General features: G+C 41.6%; 1 protein-coding gene across 1 annotated transcript in view; it reads right to left on the bottom strand.

Annotated features, from left to right (window-relative positions):
• Positions 1–1,409: 1,409 nt before the first annotated feature.
• The window catches only part of ONECUT2 (one cut homeobox 2), a 52,685-nt gene continuing 33,513 nt past the window's right edge, over positions 1,410–20,581 (bottom strand). The window contains exon 2 of the mRNA XM_082640224.1: positions 1,410–16,408. Within this exon, the coding sequence (XP_082496350.1) occupies positions 16,122–16,408 (287 nt within the window). The 3' untranslated portion in view covers positions 1,410–16,121. The remainder of the gene's footprint in view (positions 16,409–20,581) is intronic.

The raw sequence follows: 20,581 nt of genomic DNA, 5'->3' as shown, positions 1-20,581 counted from the left end.
CTACAGCATCCCAGCTGCGAACACATCTGGTGGAGATGTTGGAGGGACATTTGAACTGTTTGTCTTCGCTTCCACCCACCTCTACTGCTTAGTGATCAGGGCCTCCTGTTGGCAGAACCCAGGAGGAGGAGTCCCAGCTGTGAGCACTAGTCTCAGCTCTGCCATTAACCCAAGGAAACTCTACACAAATAAGAGCTTAGCCCTGGAGTCAGGCTGCCTCATGCATGGCCTGCAGCAAGTTACCCAATCTCTCAACACCTGTTTTCATCTGTAATGTGGAGAGAATTATAGTACCTGCCTCATGCAGCAGTTGGTAGAACGAGATAAACCGCACACATGGTAAATATCCATCCATGTGAGCTGTTGTTATTAGGTGACTTTTGAAACCCTTTGCACTTAATTATTCCATGGGAGTAATAATACCTGCACTGCTGGTTGCAGGAAAAGTGAGATGAATAAATAAAGGAATAGAAAAGTCGTTTTTAAATGCCAGTGAAAAGTGTCATTATTTATATTGAACTTAACACAGGCTCTCTGATCACTTCTAACATAGGATGTGGATAAAGCCTGAACTGCTGTTGTAATGACCGTGACGTACTATGACAGCCCAGAGCACAGAGAGTGTGGTGGAATGTGTGTGCTGCTTTGTTCAAGCTTCGATCTGCGGGAAGTAAGTTGTCCTCATCAAGGGTGTGCAGCCCTGGGTGGTCAGGGAACATCGTTTCTGAAGGGTCTCACTCCGGGGCAGCCACCTCTCGCACTAGTGTTTCAGCCATCTACGTCTCAGTCAACGCCAGGCTCTGCTAACTAGCACACTGAATACCAGAAGTGGCATCTTAGTGGTGAAGACAGTAGCCTATCAATTACCATGAGAAATGTGACCAATGGACTTTGGTGACGGTAAGATTAAAGGCGTTAAGATAGGTGGGTTGGAGAGAGAATACCTCCTGCACTCCCTTGTCTGTGCAGAATGTAAGAATCTCTGAAACCTTTCGCCAGAACCCTTGGGGAATGCAAGGGAGGTCTGATCCCTAAAGGATCCCATGTTCCATCTTTGGTTTAGGAGGTTGCCTGTTGTCTGATGCTCATGCGGAATCTGTATAAGGATAAGGTTAGGATGGGTTATCACTAAAGTTTTAATGGGTTAAGAATAAGGTAATCTTTACAGGGGCATCCCTAAGCTTTTGTAACCGATGGCATGGATGACAGATTTGGTGATGATAAAATGTGCCTTGCATCCTGTCAGAGGTAAGAAGTTGCAGTCTTACTAAGCAGAGCAACTTTACTGTTCTTTATGAAACCACAATGGGATGCAGTAGGGAGAAGGATGCTTAATCCTTTCCATGGAAAGAGAAAGAAGCCAGCTGAGACATGGTCGATGAATGAAAGCAGTTTATTCGACATTAATTGCAGAATTTACAGCACTACCATTTAATGAGAGGAATAAAAATAGAAAGAATCCAGTGTAAGCAATGTTGCAGGCAAAACATCAGGGTGGGAAATGAGCGAAATTGAAAATGCAATTAACATTCAAAGAAATCTTCCAAAGGATTGGGAGCTTAGCAAGGGGTGAGCAGCCCCCTGAGAATGGTGTGTGATCCTCCTCCTTACCAGGATTTCAGGGCAGCCACTGAACATTTACCCTGTTGACCATCCCTGGAAAATCTTTCAGCACAGTCTGACTTAACATGTCTGAGATGGGGCAAAATCTGGGTTATATGTTTGGAAATATAGCTTAGGGTGAAAAGAAAATAAGAATGTGAATTAACTAATGTGTGGGGTTTTTCTTTTTCAAAACAGACGGGAGTACAAATTTTAGGGGTGTGTTTTCCTGATTTTAAGTAGGAGAGGTGATGTCGAAGGGATTGACTAAAAATAAAAGTTTAAAGTTTTCCCCTATGATTTTCTTGGAGATAATATCTGCAAAAGCAAGGAAATAGAACAAGAGGTATGCATGTGACTCTTTGGTCTCTTATCTTGGAATCTGGATAGAGACCTATGAAAGGTACCTGGACTTCTACTAAAGGGCTGGGTTTCTGGAAAAGCTTACTGAGAAGCCCCATGGTTGAGCACGGGCTCCGACAGGGATGGTTAACCATGGTATAGCCATTTTCCCGTGGCTTATTGAGTCTTTTCTTCCCCTTTTAAAACTTTAAATAGAGCTGGGGCAAATTCTTCTCACTTTCCATCTTCTTCCTTCCCTCATTTTAGTCACTTTCAAAACCATAAAGCAACCAACAGGTTGGAAAGGATTCAAGCCCCACAGGCCAGCATGTGAAATTAAAAGGTGTTTTTAACACCCCAAATGAATACATCTGAGGTCATCAGGGTCTAAAGTGAGAAAATAGCCCAAACTGACTCAATCCTGAGAACAAAAACCAATGAAAGAAAAGATATTGGAACTTGTTCTCACTCACTTTTGGTGGGAAGATAGTTTCTCTAGTAAGAATTCATTGACCAAGAAAGAATCTACAGCACCTGTACCAATAAAATATTAATTTGGGTAGAAGTATTAGAATAGGAAGGATGCAAAAATTGGCCAGACTCTTCCCCTGCAGTCCAGGAAAACACCTTCTTGGAGAAAAGCAAAGGATGAAGAAGAGAACTAATGGGAATGCTGGTCAATCCCGAATCATCTTTGCCCATTAAATTCTTTGGCATCTGAGACCAGGAGAGGAGAGACTGAATGGTTCTAGGATTGAGGGGGAAAAAATAAGAGTTGGTGATTGGAAATATGGATTAAAAGAGAAACCAGCACCAAGATTATGTCTGTATCACCTCAGCCCTTGCCTGCCAAACTCAGACGTTCTTTATCATTTTGTCAGTGTGAAGGTCGTCTTCTTGCTTCCGGAATTCCAACTTGCCAGGTGTCTTATAACCTTTCATGGTAAGAAGTGCTGGCCCCGTTTAGACTTGTGTAACACAAAACGACATAGTAAAGAAAGGAAGTAATGTTCTAGCTTCAAGGAAGTATCTGTTAATGGTATGACTAGGCAGTCATTGAAGAGTTAACCCTGCTTCCCAGGTAGCAGGTTTCCTGTCATAATTTGAAAATAACTTTCCTAGACAGTAACCAGACTCTGAAGCTAAATGCCAAATTGGGTCAAAGTAAGGGAGACAGGGGAAACCCCCAAGTTGTATAGCTTTTAGACTAAGACTTTCAAGCAGAGATAAAGGAGGCATTGATGGGCCATGTTCTTGATTGGCTCAATAGCTATGGTTCAGCCTGTCCTCTAAGAAAGACCAGTAACATGGGCAGTGTGCACGGCCCCCTGAGAGAGGAGCCAGGAACAGAGAGGCACTGGGGTCGCCTCTTCTCTTGTCTATTTTCCAGATCAAAGAACTAGGAATAGCCAAAATATAAACTAGAAACAAAATGACAGAAAAACCCATTCACACCTTTCTTGGTTTTCCAAATACTTATTTGCCAAAGCTATAGATGGACTCACTAAACCAGGATGCAGAGGAAGAGTGATGAGGGGGTTCTGATTTAGAAGAGCCCCACTGCATTGTGGGGACCTGGAGCCTTTGCAGTAAAGGGATGGCGCAGGTGAAGCCAACCAGATGGACCGCCCACAACCTTGACTGGTGGAGCCCAGCTTGAGGATAGGTGAGTGCCTGGTGGGCGACAGAAGATTCAGGATGGCTCTTTTCTCTTCCTTGTCTTTCCTGTAAGAATTGGGGTCTGCCTTCATGCTGGCATGTGCTTAAGGCCAAGGTATCTCAGAGAAGTGCTGGAGTCAAGAAAGTGAGGTTAGAAAGTTTGCACCCAGCTCTCTTCAAAGCTGATAGTTACGATCTCCTCCTAGAGCCAAACTCTACCTTCTAGCCCATGACCTTTCATTTTCCAGGCCAGGCCCATGTGTCCCCATGAAAGCGGGAGTGAAATCCAGGCTGAGCTGAGGTAATTCCATAGTTCTGTGTCTCCAAGGAAAAGGACATCCACCAGCACAAAGCATTGAGTAAAAACCCTTTAATAACAAAATAACATTCACGACGTAGCTACTTCAGTTGTCTGGAAAGCTCAGCTTACACTTGATTCAACATATCACTTTCCACAAAGTTTGAAAAAAAAAAAAGGACATAAAATGGCATAACAAAATATACCTCGAGTTTCATAAGACAAGTCTTCTTGGCAAACCTAGTGAGCCAGACCCATGCATCTCTCGTAATAAAAATTGTTGGGCACACCCACGTCTCAGACACTCCTCTGTTTACTTTGGATCGAAAATACATGTGAACTTCACAGATTCTACAACATCTGCATTGTGTGTAGGTCTGTGTGAACAGAACTTGACTGAAACAAACATCGATTTGGTTTATTGCAGAAGAACATGTAAAGCTTTCTGGAAGATGAAGTACTACTACAATCATTAACTGTCTTACAAAAGCCAGCTTAAAATTCTTGTATCCATTCTCATCTTTGACAGATTAATAAGGGGAGAAATAAAAAAGACTGTATCTTACAAAGCTTTCATGATCACAATCTACTTTATAAGGCCAAATAAGATACGTTCCCTTGTATTATGAATGAAAGCGCGTTCTCAATATATTCTCATTGACAGGTCATGTGAACGTGCTCTACCATTCATGATTTCCAATATTTTGCAGAGCAGGCTGCTGCTTTCCCACCACTTTCCTAAGCTGCACTCCTATGCAAAATAAAGTGTGCTTGGCAACTGATTTGGCTTTATGTCAAGCATATTGATTTGGGGAATAGGTATGAAACTTGAGAATGGGTCTCAGAACCCAAATATAAGAAAGAATGAGTTTGCCCAATCCACTGCAAGTGAAAGATACTTTTTGAGATATAGGGGCGTCAGATAATTAGGGAGTTTAAACAAAGACGGTTTTCCTAAACGAGATTTCAAACCTTCTTATACCCCCTTTAGGATAGATGTAACATCGTTGGACAGAAAAGAGTAAATTAGAATCCTCTCTCACTCTAGGGAGGAAACATCATGATATGGCTGCACAGGTTATGTTTTGGGGAATGGCCATCTATTTTTGCCCCAAAGACTGGAACAGCTTGTGGACTTGTCCAGGAGAATGGACAAAAAGCCAGAGAATAATTATTGATATTGATGCCATTTGAATTGACCTGATAGCAAAATACTCTAGTATTCTTCCAAGAAACCAAGCACAAAGTGGCCATTCCCAAGCAAAGATCCAGGAGAGGCTAGAGCTGGATGAATTCGCATCTCCATACACGTGGCCAGTTACGTCTGAGGTCATGAACATAAAGCCAAAATGACTCCTTTTCATGGAAACTTAAAATGCAGAGTTGTTTTTCAATGCTTGTTTCCAAACCCCTCTCGCATGGAAGTGAGCCAGCTGGGTTCTGAGGACCTAACTGCAGAATGTGAGTCGGCGAACTCAAACTTGGAAGGACCCTCTTAATAACGTTTGAACTCGATTTAATCTGACTCCTTTTGAAATCCCAACAGAGGTCAAGGTATTTTCGAGGTGAGACATCTCCCAATAAAACCAATACTACCACTGTCTGAGGCTGAACTGTGTACATTTTCACAGTTTAATGTATACACAACTGTCCCACAACCGCTAACGAACAATTGGCGCCCATGCATAAATAAAGTCCATTGAACCAAAGGGGAAGATCTAGTTCAAAATGAAAAATGTTGCTATTAAGACCACAACGCATCACACTGCTAAATTTTTAAGCCTCATGCATAAAATTATAGCACTGATTGGCAGTTGCTAATTATAATACTACACTGTTAACACAGGACAATTAATTGTTCAGACCAAGTAGCACAAATGTAGAAAATAATAATTTTCTTTTTCAACAGAGCAAATGAACACAGATTGTTTTTTCAGCAAAATATGAAACTGTAAACTTTGGGCTCATTCTGCAACTTTCCCCAATCCAGAATAAATAAAATCCAAAGGGGGTAAAAAAAAAGAACACACATTTTTTTTTAAGCGCACCTTTTCGTCTATTACAAAAGCACAACCTAAAACGTATAAAGCTTTTTTTTCTTTTTTCTTTTTTAAAATCACAGTTACCAAAAGAAACAGTGAATAATTTATTACATACGCTATAATAACATTACTCTAAACACTATTATCTATGAGGTATATCTGAGAAAATTCGGTAAGGAATTGCGCGGTCTGCATTGCCAACATGCCCAGGTTCATATTAAAGCTTTGGAACCGTGAAGAACTAGAAAAGGGAGAAAAACAGGGAAGGCAGAGGAGGAGAGATAGAGAAAAAACCTTTGGTATTAGTACAAATCTCGTTCTTTGCAGGGTTGCATTGCAAAGCACCACAGTACAATAAGCCCACCAATGTACTGTATGGAGGCCCAGTGGAAGCTGAGGTATTCACAGAAAGGATTAAAAAAAGCATAGAGAAGTCCAGACTGGCTAAAATCGTTGCTTTGGTTCAAGCAAGGCACTCGTCCCGTGGTTACGTCACACTTTGCAAGTGAAGCATGAGGCTGAGGGGGGATTGCTGAGGAGAGGTCTGCCGATCGGGGATGTTTTCTGTGTTCAGGCTGCCATCGGTCTCCCTAGGTTCCCTCTTCTAGGGGCTCGGTGGTCGGAAGGCTGGGGAGGGCGGTGTTGGCTTCTATATAGAGGAGCACTTCGCTGCTCAATGAAAAGATCTTTGTTGTGTCTCCCAGGTATTTGGAGAATTCTACTTCCAATAGGAATTTGGGAAGAAAACCAAAACAATTTGCTGTTTGGAAGGCAGGCCTTACATCTCTGCCTGGTATGGAGGGGAGATGGAGCTTTGAGCCTGTTTGGACAGGAGAGAACTCTCACATGTGTCAGTACGGTGCTTGCAAACTACAGGAAGGGGGTAAGTGAGGGTTTCTTAACATCTGTCAACCTAGCCTCTGATTTCTTCCACTGGCTGCGCTCTGGATGCAGGGATCGGATGAGTTGACTGGTCTTTTCCCTTCTTAGCTTCTTTGTCTAAATTGTCTCTTAAAAAGCTAAAAGAGAACTACGTTATGTGAAATGCAAAATACTAGTACTCAATAAGGAAACATACGGACCAGAGGCCGGTCTTTGCATATGTCTGAAACCCATTTGGTCAAAAGCTGAGAATGATTCATTGGCTAACATACAAATCACAGTGATGACTGAATCTCAGTAGTGACTTAATCATTTAATGGAATCGGAAGAAACTTAAACAAGACCAATTCATTTCATGAGTAAGAAGGGAAAAGAGAATCAACTTTTAAGTAATCATGTCTTAAACTGGCATATTGATTTCTCTGAAATTTTGAGGTCATCTTTTGTTTCCAATGAGTATTTTTTCAGCATCCAATGAGATAAGGCTTAAAGAAGTTCTCTCATAAATACAAAAAGTTGCCCTAGAAATGATGTATCAAGTCAAGGGGAAAGGGAAAAAGCTGAACAGCTTAAATGTCACGTGTGCAGTGATCAAATTCCCTTTCTCTGATAAATACTGACCTAAAAATATACGTAATAATTCAACTCAACAGACCAAGAATGCACTTTCTCTTCTCCCTAAATTAGAAGTTTATATATACAACACTCTGGAATGGGGAGGTTTTACAGTGATCTCACTGGAGCAGTGTGTACTTCCAGGCTGAAAACCCCTCTATGAGCTCTCATAAATCAAGGCTGGCCACCTTTACAAGCAATTGATCATATGTGACTTTACGTTGAGATTCTAACTAGACAGATACTGAAATGCCTGTGACTATTTTTACAGAGTAAAAATGTTCAGTGACAAGCCCCAGGCCCCCTTCCTCTTTGCCAACGTGTGGCCTGTCTCAAGGCAGAGGCAGCACTGAGCAATGGGCACAGACTGGAGGAGAAGGCAGGAGGCTTGTCTGGGCTTTGCCTCTAGATAGATACTTGTGTTGGATAACTATTTCACTCCCCCGGGCCTCCAGGGACTGGACTAAAAGATTCCTAAGGTCCCTTCCAGCTCTACTAGTCAATGATTAGAATTTCTATGGTCCAGTCATTGGAAATCTCGACTGCGATAGCTCCAAAGCAGGGAACAGAGCTGGGACTGAAGGCCACTTCCAACCAGTCTTCTTCACCAATTTGGAGTTTGAATTTCAGGAATCCAATTACAGCAGCATCTGAACTTGCATCCTGAACATGTGGAGGGGACAGCGAACAAATGAGAGAAACACAGAAAATATCCCTTTCCAAATTAGCAGCCACTGTCGCATACGTAACTATTTCTTTGGGGTATCTGAGCTGTGGCTGTACATACCATATGTCAGAGAGAATAGTTTTATAAAAGAGCACAAGCAAAATGCAGACCGCACAGAGAAAGAAATCTTTGGTATCTTTGGTGTCATCAACACGATTAAAATTACAAATGGAAAAAGTCAGTGAGGTAGCCTTCTTTGGTTCTCACTAGAAATAGAAAGTTTTTCCTTTTTTTTTTCTTTTTTCTGCTTTTTTTTTTTTCCTTTTTTGTTTTGTTGTTTTACACGCACACAGAGTTCATTCTTGGAAGCAGCTAGTTTAAGGGTTTCCCTCTTTTTGCTGTTCTGATTTTTTTTAAATTTATTTTTTCCAGTTTCTGTACAGAAGCCCCAAAATCCAGGCTGGTGAAGCAGGGTCTCAGCTTAACGTTTTCTGAATGCACAGGTTCGGGTTGAATAGTCATTGCTTGTCCACAAACTTTGCTCTGTTGTTCTGACAGCAAACAAACTGCAGTGCTGTTGTTTTAAATAAAAAATATAAACTATATCGTGCACCTTTTGCAGATGCTGAATAAGTTAAATAAATAAGTTACAATATGAAGGCTCTGAGGGCCCCAATAATTAAAAGGTGAAGTTCGCCTGGTACCAGGTGGGGCTGTGAACTTAAATTAAATAATTTAATCACTGTTACTTAAAACTATTTTCAAAGTTAATTCAAGAAGGAAAAATACCTCGATATATATTTTTTGTAACCTGTATTTCTTCCCTGTCTGTAACAGAACTTCTCTGCTTTATAAAGCAAAACTTCAAGGGAATTCTAAAAGGGATTGTGCATCTCTGATGCACCACTGGTCTAGGTTTTCATAAATAAGCACAAAGAGTAAAACCAAAGTAAAGAAAGATGATTAAATAATTACTAAAATCCTATACATTTGTGTGCTAAAAACTAATTTAAATAAATTAATTACATTAATGGTACTTAGCTTGTTGGTCATAACCCAAAGAGATGAAGGGGAAAAAAAAGGTTTCTTTTGACTGTCTTCATTTTTTGATGGACAAAATGTATAGCTTCTTTCCATAGTCTAAATGAAAATAAAGCAGGAAATTCTAACGTCTAAACTTTCTCACGTTCATGAAGACCATTTAAGTGTGACAAGCATGAAAACAAATCACCACGTTCCCTGCTCTAGCTAGTGCAGCACCCCAAGACCATGTCACCATTTTCTCCACCCTGGAAACCAGAACTCACTTTTTCCTTATTAGTTCACGCTTTACTTTGCTATTTTTTCCTTCTTTTTCTCTTTTTTTTTCTCTCTCTCTTTTTTTTTTTTTTTGGTGTGAGTCCTTTTTCAGGTCTTTGGATTTAGCTTTAGTTATGAGAGATCCAGAATAAAGCTATTCAACCGAAGTCATCAAGCACATGTGTCATTCTTACACAGATGATTAAATAATATCCAAGTTTTCTTGAAAGTTGAGTTTATCTTGGATGTGCCCCAATGAAGGTAATTCCAAGTGTACAGAATGAAGATGCTGGGATACTTTTTTTTTTTCCTGCACTTTCGTTTTCAATGTTACAATAAATAATAGAAAACAATGTACATTGTAGAAGTACCACATACATGTTAAATGATCATTTAAAATGTATTTATTGTAACAGATGACTATTTATGTACATATGAAGGTGTCTGTGCACACGTGTCTGTGCAGTCTGAACACTCAGAGGCAATGTGTGTCGCTGTGAGGATGTCTATGAGAATACATGTTGAAAGGTGCATCTAAATCTGTATACACCCAAGCTGACAGACTGTATAAGGTTTAGGCAAACTTATCTACCAAGGTTTATGCTGTGAGAAATGCCTCTGCTAAAGATGGAACAGAGTGGAAGACTTCCATGGAATGAACAGACCTGTAACAATGTGTCTTTTTTTTTTTTTCCTATACACATTTTCTCCACGAAAAGGGAATTAGCTGGTTAATTCCAGGCAACCAAACTCAAAACTGGTAAGGAAAGCTTAGGCTCAAGCTTCAACTTGCCTCAGACTGTCAGAACCTTTTTGGCATCTGAGAACAATGAACACTTCCGGTCCCCATGGGATTCATGGAATAGCCCATCAGCTTCAACTGTAAGTTCTGTGTCTACCTATGTAAAGCCCTATGTTATTTTAATATATATATATGTATATGTATATATATACACACACACACACACACACACACATATATATATATATATATAATTTTATAACCCATTCTGAGACTTTCTAAAACAAACAAACCCTCCCTTTCCCCTGCCCTTGGAAAGAAACAAATCAAAGGTAGAAAATAGACACTGGGACATCCATATTTAAAGCCAATGTCATTAACTTATGAGATTTATACAGCAAACTTGGGTGCACCTTCTTCCTTTAGTAAGGATTTTGTGGGCTTATTTGAAAACTAGAATCTCCTGTTGTTTTAGAGGTGACTTGGTCTTAACTAAATGTACAAAAGTATTAAGTCCTCCAGTCTTACAGGTAAACATCCGAACGTTATAGACATAACAGCTCTATCCCTTTTCTGTCTACCATCTTTCACTCTCTCTTCCTGGTTAGGCTAACAAGTCTGAATCACAAGGCATCAGCAGCAACAGCAACAAAAAATCAGCTCTGATCTGTTAGGAATCGTGACAGTTATCATCACAGTACTTGTGTCTGGGCTTTGGGGTCAACCTTGACCACACGTATCACCTCTTTTTCTCTACTTCATATACTCCATTATTCTTCAACAACACTGGAACCCAGCCTGTTCTTCTTCTATGTTTAAAAATTCCTACTATACAACCTCCTGAAAAACAGACTTCACCACAAAGGTATACTGTCATGACATTTCGGTAATGGTAATCAAACAAATGCTTCTATAATTCTACCAGCATTTTTAGAAGTGGGAAAATGTTCCCCCTGCACCCAGTAATGATATTTAAAAAATACATATTCAACTTTAATTTACTGGCATGAGTAGGTGGGCACCCAGCACAGATAAAGTAAAATGGTTGATCATCTAAATGGTATTTATGACAACATTGTAAAGCAGTTATACTCCAATAAAGATGTAAAAAAATAAATAAATAAAAAATAAAAGGTATTTATATTTGGCTTTGAAATACACTGTTTGATTTACAAAAATGTATGTATGTGTGTGTGTATCAGATTTATTCCTAATTTTGATTTTATTTTAGCTAGTAATAAAAATTAGCTTGAATTTCCAAAGCCCATAATTGCCAAGAGCCTGCAGGAAAAGAGACACTGCAGAGGTGATGCTTTGATTTCTTCAAAGTGTCACGTTGGTTCCTTCATGCCTCATTCCCGCCTGTACTGTTAAGTGGTACAACCTACACATTACTTTACATTTTAGAAAAGCCTTTAAATATTGTGGACGAGTTTTTATTGTTGTTGCTGTTTTCTTTTAAAAAAGAAATATATTGGCTCTATTTTTAATAAAAATTTCTTGGAATGAAAGAATTATATCCCCAGGACCAAAATCACATTGAAAACAAAAGTAAGCAAGCCTACTTCCCTAAAGAAATAAAGAATTTTCCACTCGATAGCCTTTGGATTTCTGTTGCTTTGAGCATGTGAATTTTGGGTCAGAACTGTCCCTTCACACTGCCCCTTTCATTGCTGATGGCTGAGGCATGCCTGGAATTTTTCTTGGATTGAGGAAATGGACCCCCAATCCAACAGGTTAAACGTTGAAGTCCAAAGAGTTATTTTTTTCTGAAATTATTAACTTAAAATAAGGTTTAAAAATGTTTGAGGAAACTTACTGGGTCAAATTCCATTACCTTCCAGTTTGCAGGGTTTTTTTTTCTTTCACCTTTTTAACAAATTGAAATTCTGTAGGGCTTAATTTTTCAATACACAGACATATAGATACACACATGTATTTATATATGTACGTAAATAATTGTTTAGAAGCAAGCACTTCTCTCTGGTATGGCATTATCTGGTATGAGACATTTATCAAAAGTCCCTAGCGGGAAGTTCTTGCCTTTTTTTACATTATGACATCTTCCTCTGGTCACCGGGAGCGCTGAGGGTGTACGTGACTACACCTGGTTTGACCAAGGTTGAAACCTCAGGCCACTAAGGCAGACTTTTTCAGTTTAGACATCTTCAGAGGATGCCAGAGACCCAAATGCTGGCATTAGCATGCCGAAGGATCACTAACCAAAGCAAGCAGGCTTGGTTCCTCAATCCAATCTCTAGAAGAACAAGCATTTCCATTGGCCATGAGTCACAAGGATTCATTTAGAGATACCCAAGTCGAAATTCATTTTGACCAACCCATAGGAGAGTTCCCTTGCTGAAATATGCTCTTTTCTTGGTCATTTGACAAAGGAGACATGGAGAATGAGCGAGAGACAAAGTGACACAGGGCAAAGTCAAGGAACATCCCCAGGTAGGATGAATTATAGAAGCCATGGAAAGTCGCCTTCTTTAGTGGCTACATGGCTGCTACCCCTGCAAAGGGAGACCCACACAGTGGGAGGGAGGAGGTGGCATAATAGACAATGGGGTTCCCAAGGGCAGGACTCTGGGGTTCTCCCCAAACCCTGCCTTGTGTTTTCTCTCTAGGACTGAGACACCCGCACCCCCCGACACCGCTGCCGCACCCCAGTGCCAGCCGTGGCTGCACACAGGCTTGTCTAAACTAACTGGTCACTACCACCCTGAGGAAACCTGACCAACCCATTGCAGCAGGCGTTGGACTTCCCCTGTGAGAAGTCCCTTTGGTGGATCTACTTACTGAGGGGCATCTGGAACACCCTGGTGGGACAGGGCGGCTCCTGGAGAACACACCTCTGGGCTGGCCTCATCTCTGTAACTGGTGGGAATGGACCACTGAGCTTTCCCAGCAGTCAGAGAAGATGAACACTCCCTGGCCACGGCCCAGAACTGGTGGATGGACCTCACTCACCAGCCTGATCATGGTTGAGACATAGAATAGAGAAGACTCAAAACACAAATAAAACTCATTCGTCCCGTGGATCCACTTAGCAACAGGTTAACTGTTGAAATGCTTGAACTTGACTTTCAACCTTTCCCAGGAATTTTCACAGAAATCTGAATACTCTAAATCATCCACAGCAGCAAATATACTCTGGGATGGCATGAGAAATGAGCAAAGTTCTGAACTGAATACTTAAGAAATGAAGCACTTGACAAAAACAAGACGTGAATTTGAACAGCAATAACTTTGGGTTATCACCAGTGTCAAGTTGAATCTATATATGTATTCATATATTATATATATCTCTTTCTTTAGAAATGCAACCTTTACAGCTGATTTTTAAAAAGCTAATAGAAAAGTAGAAACTGACAGTTATTTTTACACGTTTTCCCCCACCCCCAATGAAGCCCTGTTAGGATGTAGCAATCACATGAAGACGAGGCTTGTCACTTCCTCTATAAATTCTTTGGTTCTGTGGCTTGGGAGAGGATGTGTCACCAAGACCCCTACCCCTGACCCTCACTCCCCTTCCCTCCCCTGATGATGAGACTCTGAACATAGAAGGAACCAAGACTAAGGATTAAGCATAACATTCAAGTGACAATATTATTCCCCACGCTCTGCCGAGCAGAGAGGAGAACTGTTCAGTATCCCAACATCTTAAACTTGGATTCCATGGAACCTTTTGAGAGATTCCACGTTGGGTAGAAAGCCATAAAACAAAATGGTAGGGAAACAATAAAATCAAACAAACGACCCTTTCCTTTCGTTGCTCAGAAACAAAATTGATTACCTTTACACAGATCAATGGCGCTATTAGTATTTAAGCCAGGCAAGAGGAGATAATGAACTGAAACAAAGGTGTGAGAAATCCTCATCTTTGGTATTGTAGCTGTTGAGGTTTCTGTTGCTCTGTTCCGTGTTCTTTTGAAAAACTGCATAGGCACAAATTAAAGACAATCTTCAACTTTAAGATTACCACATGAGTTGTCAAATGAAGCAGCAGCCACGGAGGCTTCTCCTTATTTCTCTTCCTGTCTCAACCCTTTCTTTAAAATCTGCTTCCAAAAAATGTCCCAAGAGGTCTGTTTGAACACAGTGTGTCTCGCTGTTTTTCTGTTTCTGTTTGTTTGTTGTTGTTTTTTTTTTCTTTTCTGGCGAGCTTCCTTCTCGTTGGTGGTGATTTTCGGTGATTTACGTTTTTATTTATTTATTCATTTTAATGGGACAGTTTTGTTTGTTGCAGAAGTAGGTGCAGAAAAAGTTTCTTTGGTTTCGATTAAGTAATTCATAAAAAAGTCAGTCTCAAGTGTCTGTAAAGAATCACTGCAGTGTTTGGCTTGCTTTGAACACCCCCGTGGTGCCCACCTGGGGCCATTCACTGGTAAATATGCACATGGTGACCGTTGCAATCTCCCAGGGTTCTGTGGGTGCTCTTCCATTTGCCGTGGGAAGGTGACAGCCAGGAACCAGAAAGCCACTCGTTGGGTGGCTTGGCTAACATCCTTGGCGTAGCCGGTCCACTCAGCCCGATGATGAACCAAATGCAAGAGCTGAATGCCATTCGGAGTTGCAGAGGTTTTCTGACTTCTAAGAAGTAATCACAGTATTTTTCAGGCTAGAAAATGGCAAGTAATAAATGTCTTTGGTTTGCAGTATTCTGCTTCTTTGGTGTGCTGTGTTTTCTCCAGATTTATTCAGCTGTTTTGCTAGATGATTCAACAGTGGAAGAGATTCAGGACTAGATGACGGTTATGAGTAACACGTATGGTGGTTTGAATTATTTATTTTTCCCTTGCTATGAAACACTGAAAACGTCCCTACCGATGGGATGGACAAGGGAACAACCCAAATCTGAAAGAGTGAGAATGTATTATGTGGTGGTCATAATGCACAATAGGAGGAACCAGGTGACAGATAACCAAGAAGGATACATTTATGATCTAAAAAAATCTAGATCTTTAAAAATGCTGCATTTGCTCCGTGTACTGTAACAGTTAAATTGGCCTCCTGAGTGTGCGTCTGCATTATGTACAAACAGAATTTGTAGCAAACTGCAAAATGTGCTTGAAGCCATATTCCCAATGATTCCCTCATGACTTCCTAACTGGTGTCTTGAAAATCGAGATGCGGTGAATCCAGAACCTTCCTTACTTCTCTATCTTCGTTGTGCTTGATACTTTGAGCTCAAGTGAACTGATCTGGTTTTTTTTTTTTGATGGATCCAAGACCACGTGAGATTTCCAGGAGGTAAGGAAAAGAAAACTGTAAACTGGATCAACTTAAAGCTTTCTAAACCATTCCATGAAAAAGATGCCTGAGTTGGAAAAACAGGTCCTCGGATTCTTTTTTAACTTCCGTATTTAAAACTTGTGCTCAGTAATTGTCATTCTGATGTTTTTTTATGTTATGGCTGTGAACGTTGGTGAACTATGGTATGATGAGGCTAAGCACTTGGAAAGCAAATGAGGTCATTCTTGTTGCTAGATTATTCTCGTATTGTAGCATCTTGGGAACCCAAACTCAGAGTCCTTACACAGGCCAAAGTCCTGCTATCACTCATGGGAACTTTGACCGCAAGAGGTTGGCAGGACTCAAAGTGGGACCGTTGACATTCTAAGCAATCCTGAGCTTGACTGACACCACACTGAAACTGACTTGCTGCAGAAAGGCCCCATTTGGGTTTCTGAGGTGCTTAGCACACTCGCTCAGAAGACAATGTCCGGTTCAAAGAGATTAGTTTTCAGCTTGCACTTGGACTCCATAGCCACTAAAAACCAACGAACAAAAAGAACACCTGGCCTATGATTACAGCTAGAATAGAATTTTCTTTTCAAGAGAATTGTGCTTTCAAATCACCAGTGAAGGGCCCCAGCTAAGAATCCAGCGTCTTTTTCCTTTGCATTTTCTTTTGGTATCTGTTGTCCTCATCTGGAGGTGACTTGTGCCCAACTGAGAGTCCTTCCATCACGCTTTGGTACAGGTGCCGGAGGTGGACGAGGAGCCCCCTGTGCTCAGATCGTCCTGCCACTTCTCCAGGCTGCGGCGCCGGGCATTCATGAAGAAGTTGCTGACGGTCGTAAGCTCCAGGCCCAGCTGCTGGGAAATGGTGATCTGCATCTCCTTGGATGGGCGTTTGTTCTCCTTGAAGATGGCGAAGAGTGTTCGGCGTTGGAGGTCGGTGAACACCAGGCGGGATTTCTTCTGGGAATTGTTCCTGTCTTTGTTTGGTTCTTGCTCTTTGCGTTTGCACGCTTGAAGGGGAAGAGAAGAAGGAGAAAGTCAGTGCGAGCGTGAGAACCGAGAACGGGATCCATTGAGAACACTGACAAAGTCAATGGGGATGTAAAGTCAAAGGGGATGTAAACTGTTAAACTTTATCGTGCAAATTGCCCAGCTGTCAATAACCAGCCTTCCCAGTTCATCTACGGGTGATGGAAAGCATCGGTTAGTGGGGGAGGGGAGAAAGGAGAAAAGAGCAGGGCTGTCTACACAGTCTGGTTTTGAACCAAATGCTTTCTCTTTCACTCCCTACCCCCCACTGCCACCCCCTTAAAACTCTTTACCTGTGAAATCAGGTGCTCTGAAGGGATCGGTGACTTCCCCAGGGGGAAGCCTGGTTACTAAGTTCCTCTTTCATGGTCACCCTCTGGAATTGTTTACAGATGAGCCACAGTGACTTTCTGGAGTCAAAACTTAAAAGTGTGTAATTTCTCAGAATCAAAGCTTCCACCCTCGTGACTCAAAGAATTGTTAACAGAATGAAATTAGAAGTGACAGAATGATGGTATCATCCCGACCCCAAATCCCCTTCTTCTAGAGTTTTGAAAAAAAATAAAATCAAATCAAACAGGGAGGGAAAGACTGTGAAAAAATTTGTTTAACCAGTTTTAATTTGGCTGGTCTGTACAAGAAGCCAGTATAAGAAGACCAAGGCTGAGGTTGGCAAAAGAACCCAAATTTACAGTGGATTATTTTAGGGCCCTAGATGTGTCAATTAGTAGATGCAGAGTCTCTGATTCAGTAGATGGGTATCCACATCTGGGGTGCCATATGCAGCCAGGACATTAATTTATGTGTCACTACCTCTGCCTTACCCTACAAGTTTCTAGAAGGCAGGGATCAGGTCTGTGTGATATTTCCGACTGGCTCTTTTTGGAGCCACGGACATAAATGAATGCTTGGGATGCTGATGACAAGTGGTGTCTTGACTCTTTCAGGAATTTGCACACTTCACAGACAGATTGGGTCTCAGAAAAGTAACTTTTAAGGGCTAAATAATATTGTGCATACAAATCACAAATTTAAACATGGGAATATGTGTTAAAATCACTGGACAGAAACCACAGCTCATCCAGGGGTTTTGTGCCTCCTCAACAGAGCTAATCCAGGAAAGGCGAGGAGGGAGCAGAGAGCCGGCTTTGAGCATCCTTCCCTGGATCAAATCCTACTGGATATTCTGGCTCCAGGTTGAGAATTTCTTTGTACTCAACTGACATTCCCCTAAGGCTAGCAGTCGTCTGGAGTGCTGTCTGGAAGCCTTTTCATACTTCTCAAAGCCCTGATTTGTGAGTTTTGCTTCTGAGCTTTGGGTCAGGACATTTTCTACTCTTTGCATTCTGCAGGGAGCATTCGGTATAGTGGGGCCACTGGCTGCAGTTTGAGTATCAGGGGAACATCCTTCAAACTGATGGGTCTTCGGATTTAACCTAAGGACCGACACTCATAGAAAAGATATTCTGGAAGCTGAACTTCCTCCTACCCAACTGGCCATCCTCCCCGGTGGATGCTATCCGCCATGAAGGATCACTCCTGAAATAAGTGAAGAGCCATGATAAAAAGGGCAGGAACAGGAGAACCTTCGAAAAGGAACACTCTTGGGCTACGTCAGCTTTGCGGAACCCTCTCTTCCTAACTTTTCCTTCTCTCGTTTATCAAAGTAAACATATTACCTTTGAAAATTAAACACAACACACACATACACACCTATAAAAACAATATGTTTCCACCCCAAACCCCATTCTCTTGGGAGGTTTGGACGTTTTCAGATAAGGGGTGCTTCCCCTGAAATGGGAACTCAGAGAGAAAGGGCTGAAACGGCTTACAGTCACCCTTCTCCCACAGGAATTTCCCGGTAATGATTTCTTCTTTGATTATCCCTGGGAGGATCTTACACTTTTGTTGGATTTTTGGATATTTACCATAACCTCCTCTGTAGACTTCCTCTCTCCAGTGCAATCCTCTACAACAGTGCTTCTAAAGTTCAAGGTACACAGGGATCATCTGGAAAGCTTGCTGAAATGCAGATTCTGAGGCAGTCAAGCCAGGTGGGGCCCGAGAACCTGCATTTCTAATGAGCTCCCAGGTGATGCTGCTGCTGCTCGTCCATATGCCTCAGTTTGACTAGCGAGCATCTACCTGATTTCTAAAATCTCAGAGGAGCACCCTGATGGAATGGAATGTTCTGGAACCAGACGTCTGGATTCTCTCACCTGCACTCCTTCACCTACAAGACTTGGGACCTCGGTAAATGACTTAACCTTTCAGTGCCCGTCTTCTTCACCTGCATAATGGAAATAAGGTGCTCACCTCTGTAGAGGCTTACGTGAGGCAAAGTGTGTGAATGCTCCCTCCCCCCCTTCCCTCTGGCTGCATCACCCCAGTAACCCTGAGGAAGATAAGCAGAGAATTATTCTCATTTTAAAATGAAATAAATGGAGACCTGAGGGTGTCAGCGATTGACCTGAGGCCACATTCCAAGTTGGCTGCAGACCCAGGGCAAGAATCCAGCCCTTGGGTCTGTCCATCTTTCTCCCCTACAGAAATGGCACCCCACACCATTGGCACCCTAGAGGGACTCTATCTGCACGGCAGCCTTGGAGGTTCTACCCCCCAGAGATTCTGACTTTTACCTGGAGGGGCAGTGTTCTGGAATCTGGAGAGATATTGAATATAGTTCCCTGTGCTGTACAGTAGGTCCTTGTTCTTTATTTTATATACAGTAGTGTGCATACGTTAATCCCAAACTCCTAATTTATGTTCTTTATTTTATATACAGTAGTGTGCATGTTAATTCCAAACTCCTAATTTATCTCTCCCTCCCCATCCCCTGCTATCCCCTTTGGTAACCATAGGTTTGTTTTCTATGTCTGTGATCTATTTTTTGTTTGTAAATAAGTTCATCTGTATCACTTTTTAGATTCCACATATAAGTGATATCATGTATTTGTCTTTCTCTGTCTGACTTACTTCACTTAATATGATAATCTCTAGGTCCATCCATGTTGCTGCAGATGGCATTATTTCATTCTTTTTATGGCTGAGTAGTATTCCATTGTGTGTGTGTGTGTGTGTGTGTGTGTGTGTGTGTACCACATCTTCTTTATCCATTAATCTGTCAATGGATATTTATGTTGCTTCCACGTCTTGGCTATGGTAAATAGTGCTGCTATGAACATTGGGGTGCATATATCTTTTCAAACTAAGAGTTTTCTCTGGATATATTCCCAGGAGTGGGGTTTCAGGGTCATATGGTAGCTCTATTTTTAGTTTTGTTTTTTTTAAAGTTTTTGGCATGGGGGATCCTAGGTTCCCGACCAGGGATCAAACCCACACCCCCTGCATTGGAAGCGTGGAGTCTTAACCACTGGACTGCCAGGAAGTCCTATTTTTAGTTTTCTAAGGAACCTCCATACTGTTCGCCATAGTGGCTCCACCAATTTACATTCCCGGCAACAGTGTAGGAGGGCTCCCTTTTCTCCACACCTTCTCCAGCATTTATTATTTGTAGACTTTTTAATGATGGTCCTTCTGACTGGTGTGATGGTGTACCTGCACTTTTAATAGGGAGTTTAGACAGTATTGATGCAGGTCCATGTTGGCCCGTCAGGTTATATCTGAAGATATATCTACATATGATTTAAGAAACAAATGTTAAAAGTTTAACGTTCAGCAACCTGCAGAGAGAGAACAGATCATCAGATCCCGTGTATGCTTTCCCGACAGCTCTCCAAAGCCAACAGACTCTACGCCAACAAATGCAAAGCTGCAGCCTGTGGTCTGCCAATGTACGGCAAGTCCAAAAGCCCAAAATAATGAGGCTGTAGGTACATAACCTGCCCCAAGTCCTCACAGCTGGCAGTTGCCACCTCACGATTCTTACAAAAGCAGCTGGTCAGGAGCTGAAGGAAAATACAAACAAGAGGGCAAACACCTGCTTTGAAAGTCTAAGAAAAAGTAGACAGATTGAATGATGTCTGGAAGCTGGCAGGAAGGTGGGAACCTCAGAATTTCTCAGACAAGGTGTGAAGCTAGCTTTGCCCAGAGGCACAGTCAGAGTGTAAATGGTTTTGGTGTTAGAACATTACACGCTACAAATGCCCATTTCAAAACAGCTAGGGAAATGCCAAGTAGCTCCCTAGGGCCCG

Source organism: Mesoplodon mirus (assembly GCF_964341445.2).
Source record: "Mesoplodon mirus genome assembly, chromosome: 13".
Lineage (NCBI taxonomy): Eukaryota > Metazoa > Chordata > Mammalia > Artiodactyla > Ziphiidae > Mesoplodon > Mesoplodon mirus.
Note: the sequence above shows the minus strand (reverse complement) of the source record. Positions and strands in the feature narration are given on the sequence as shown.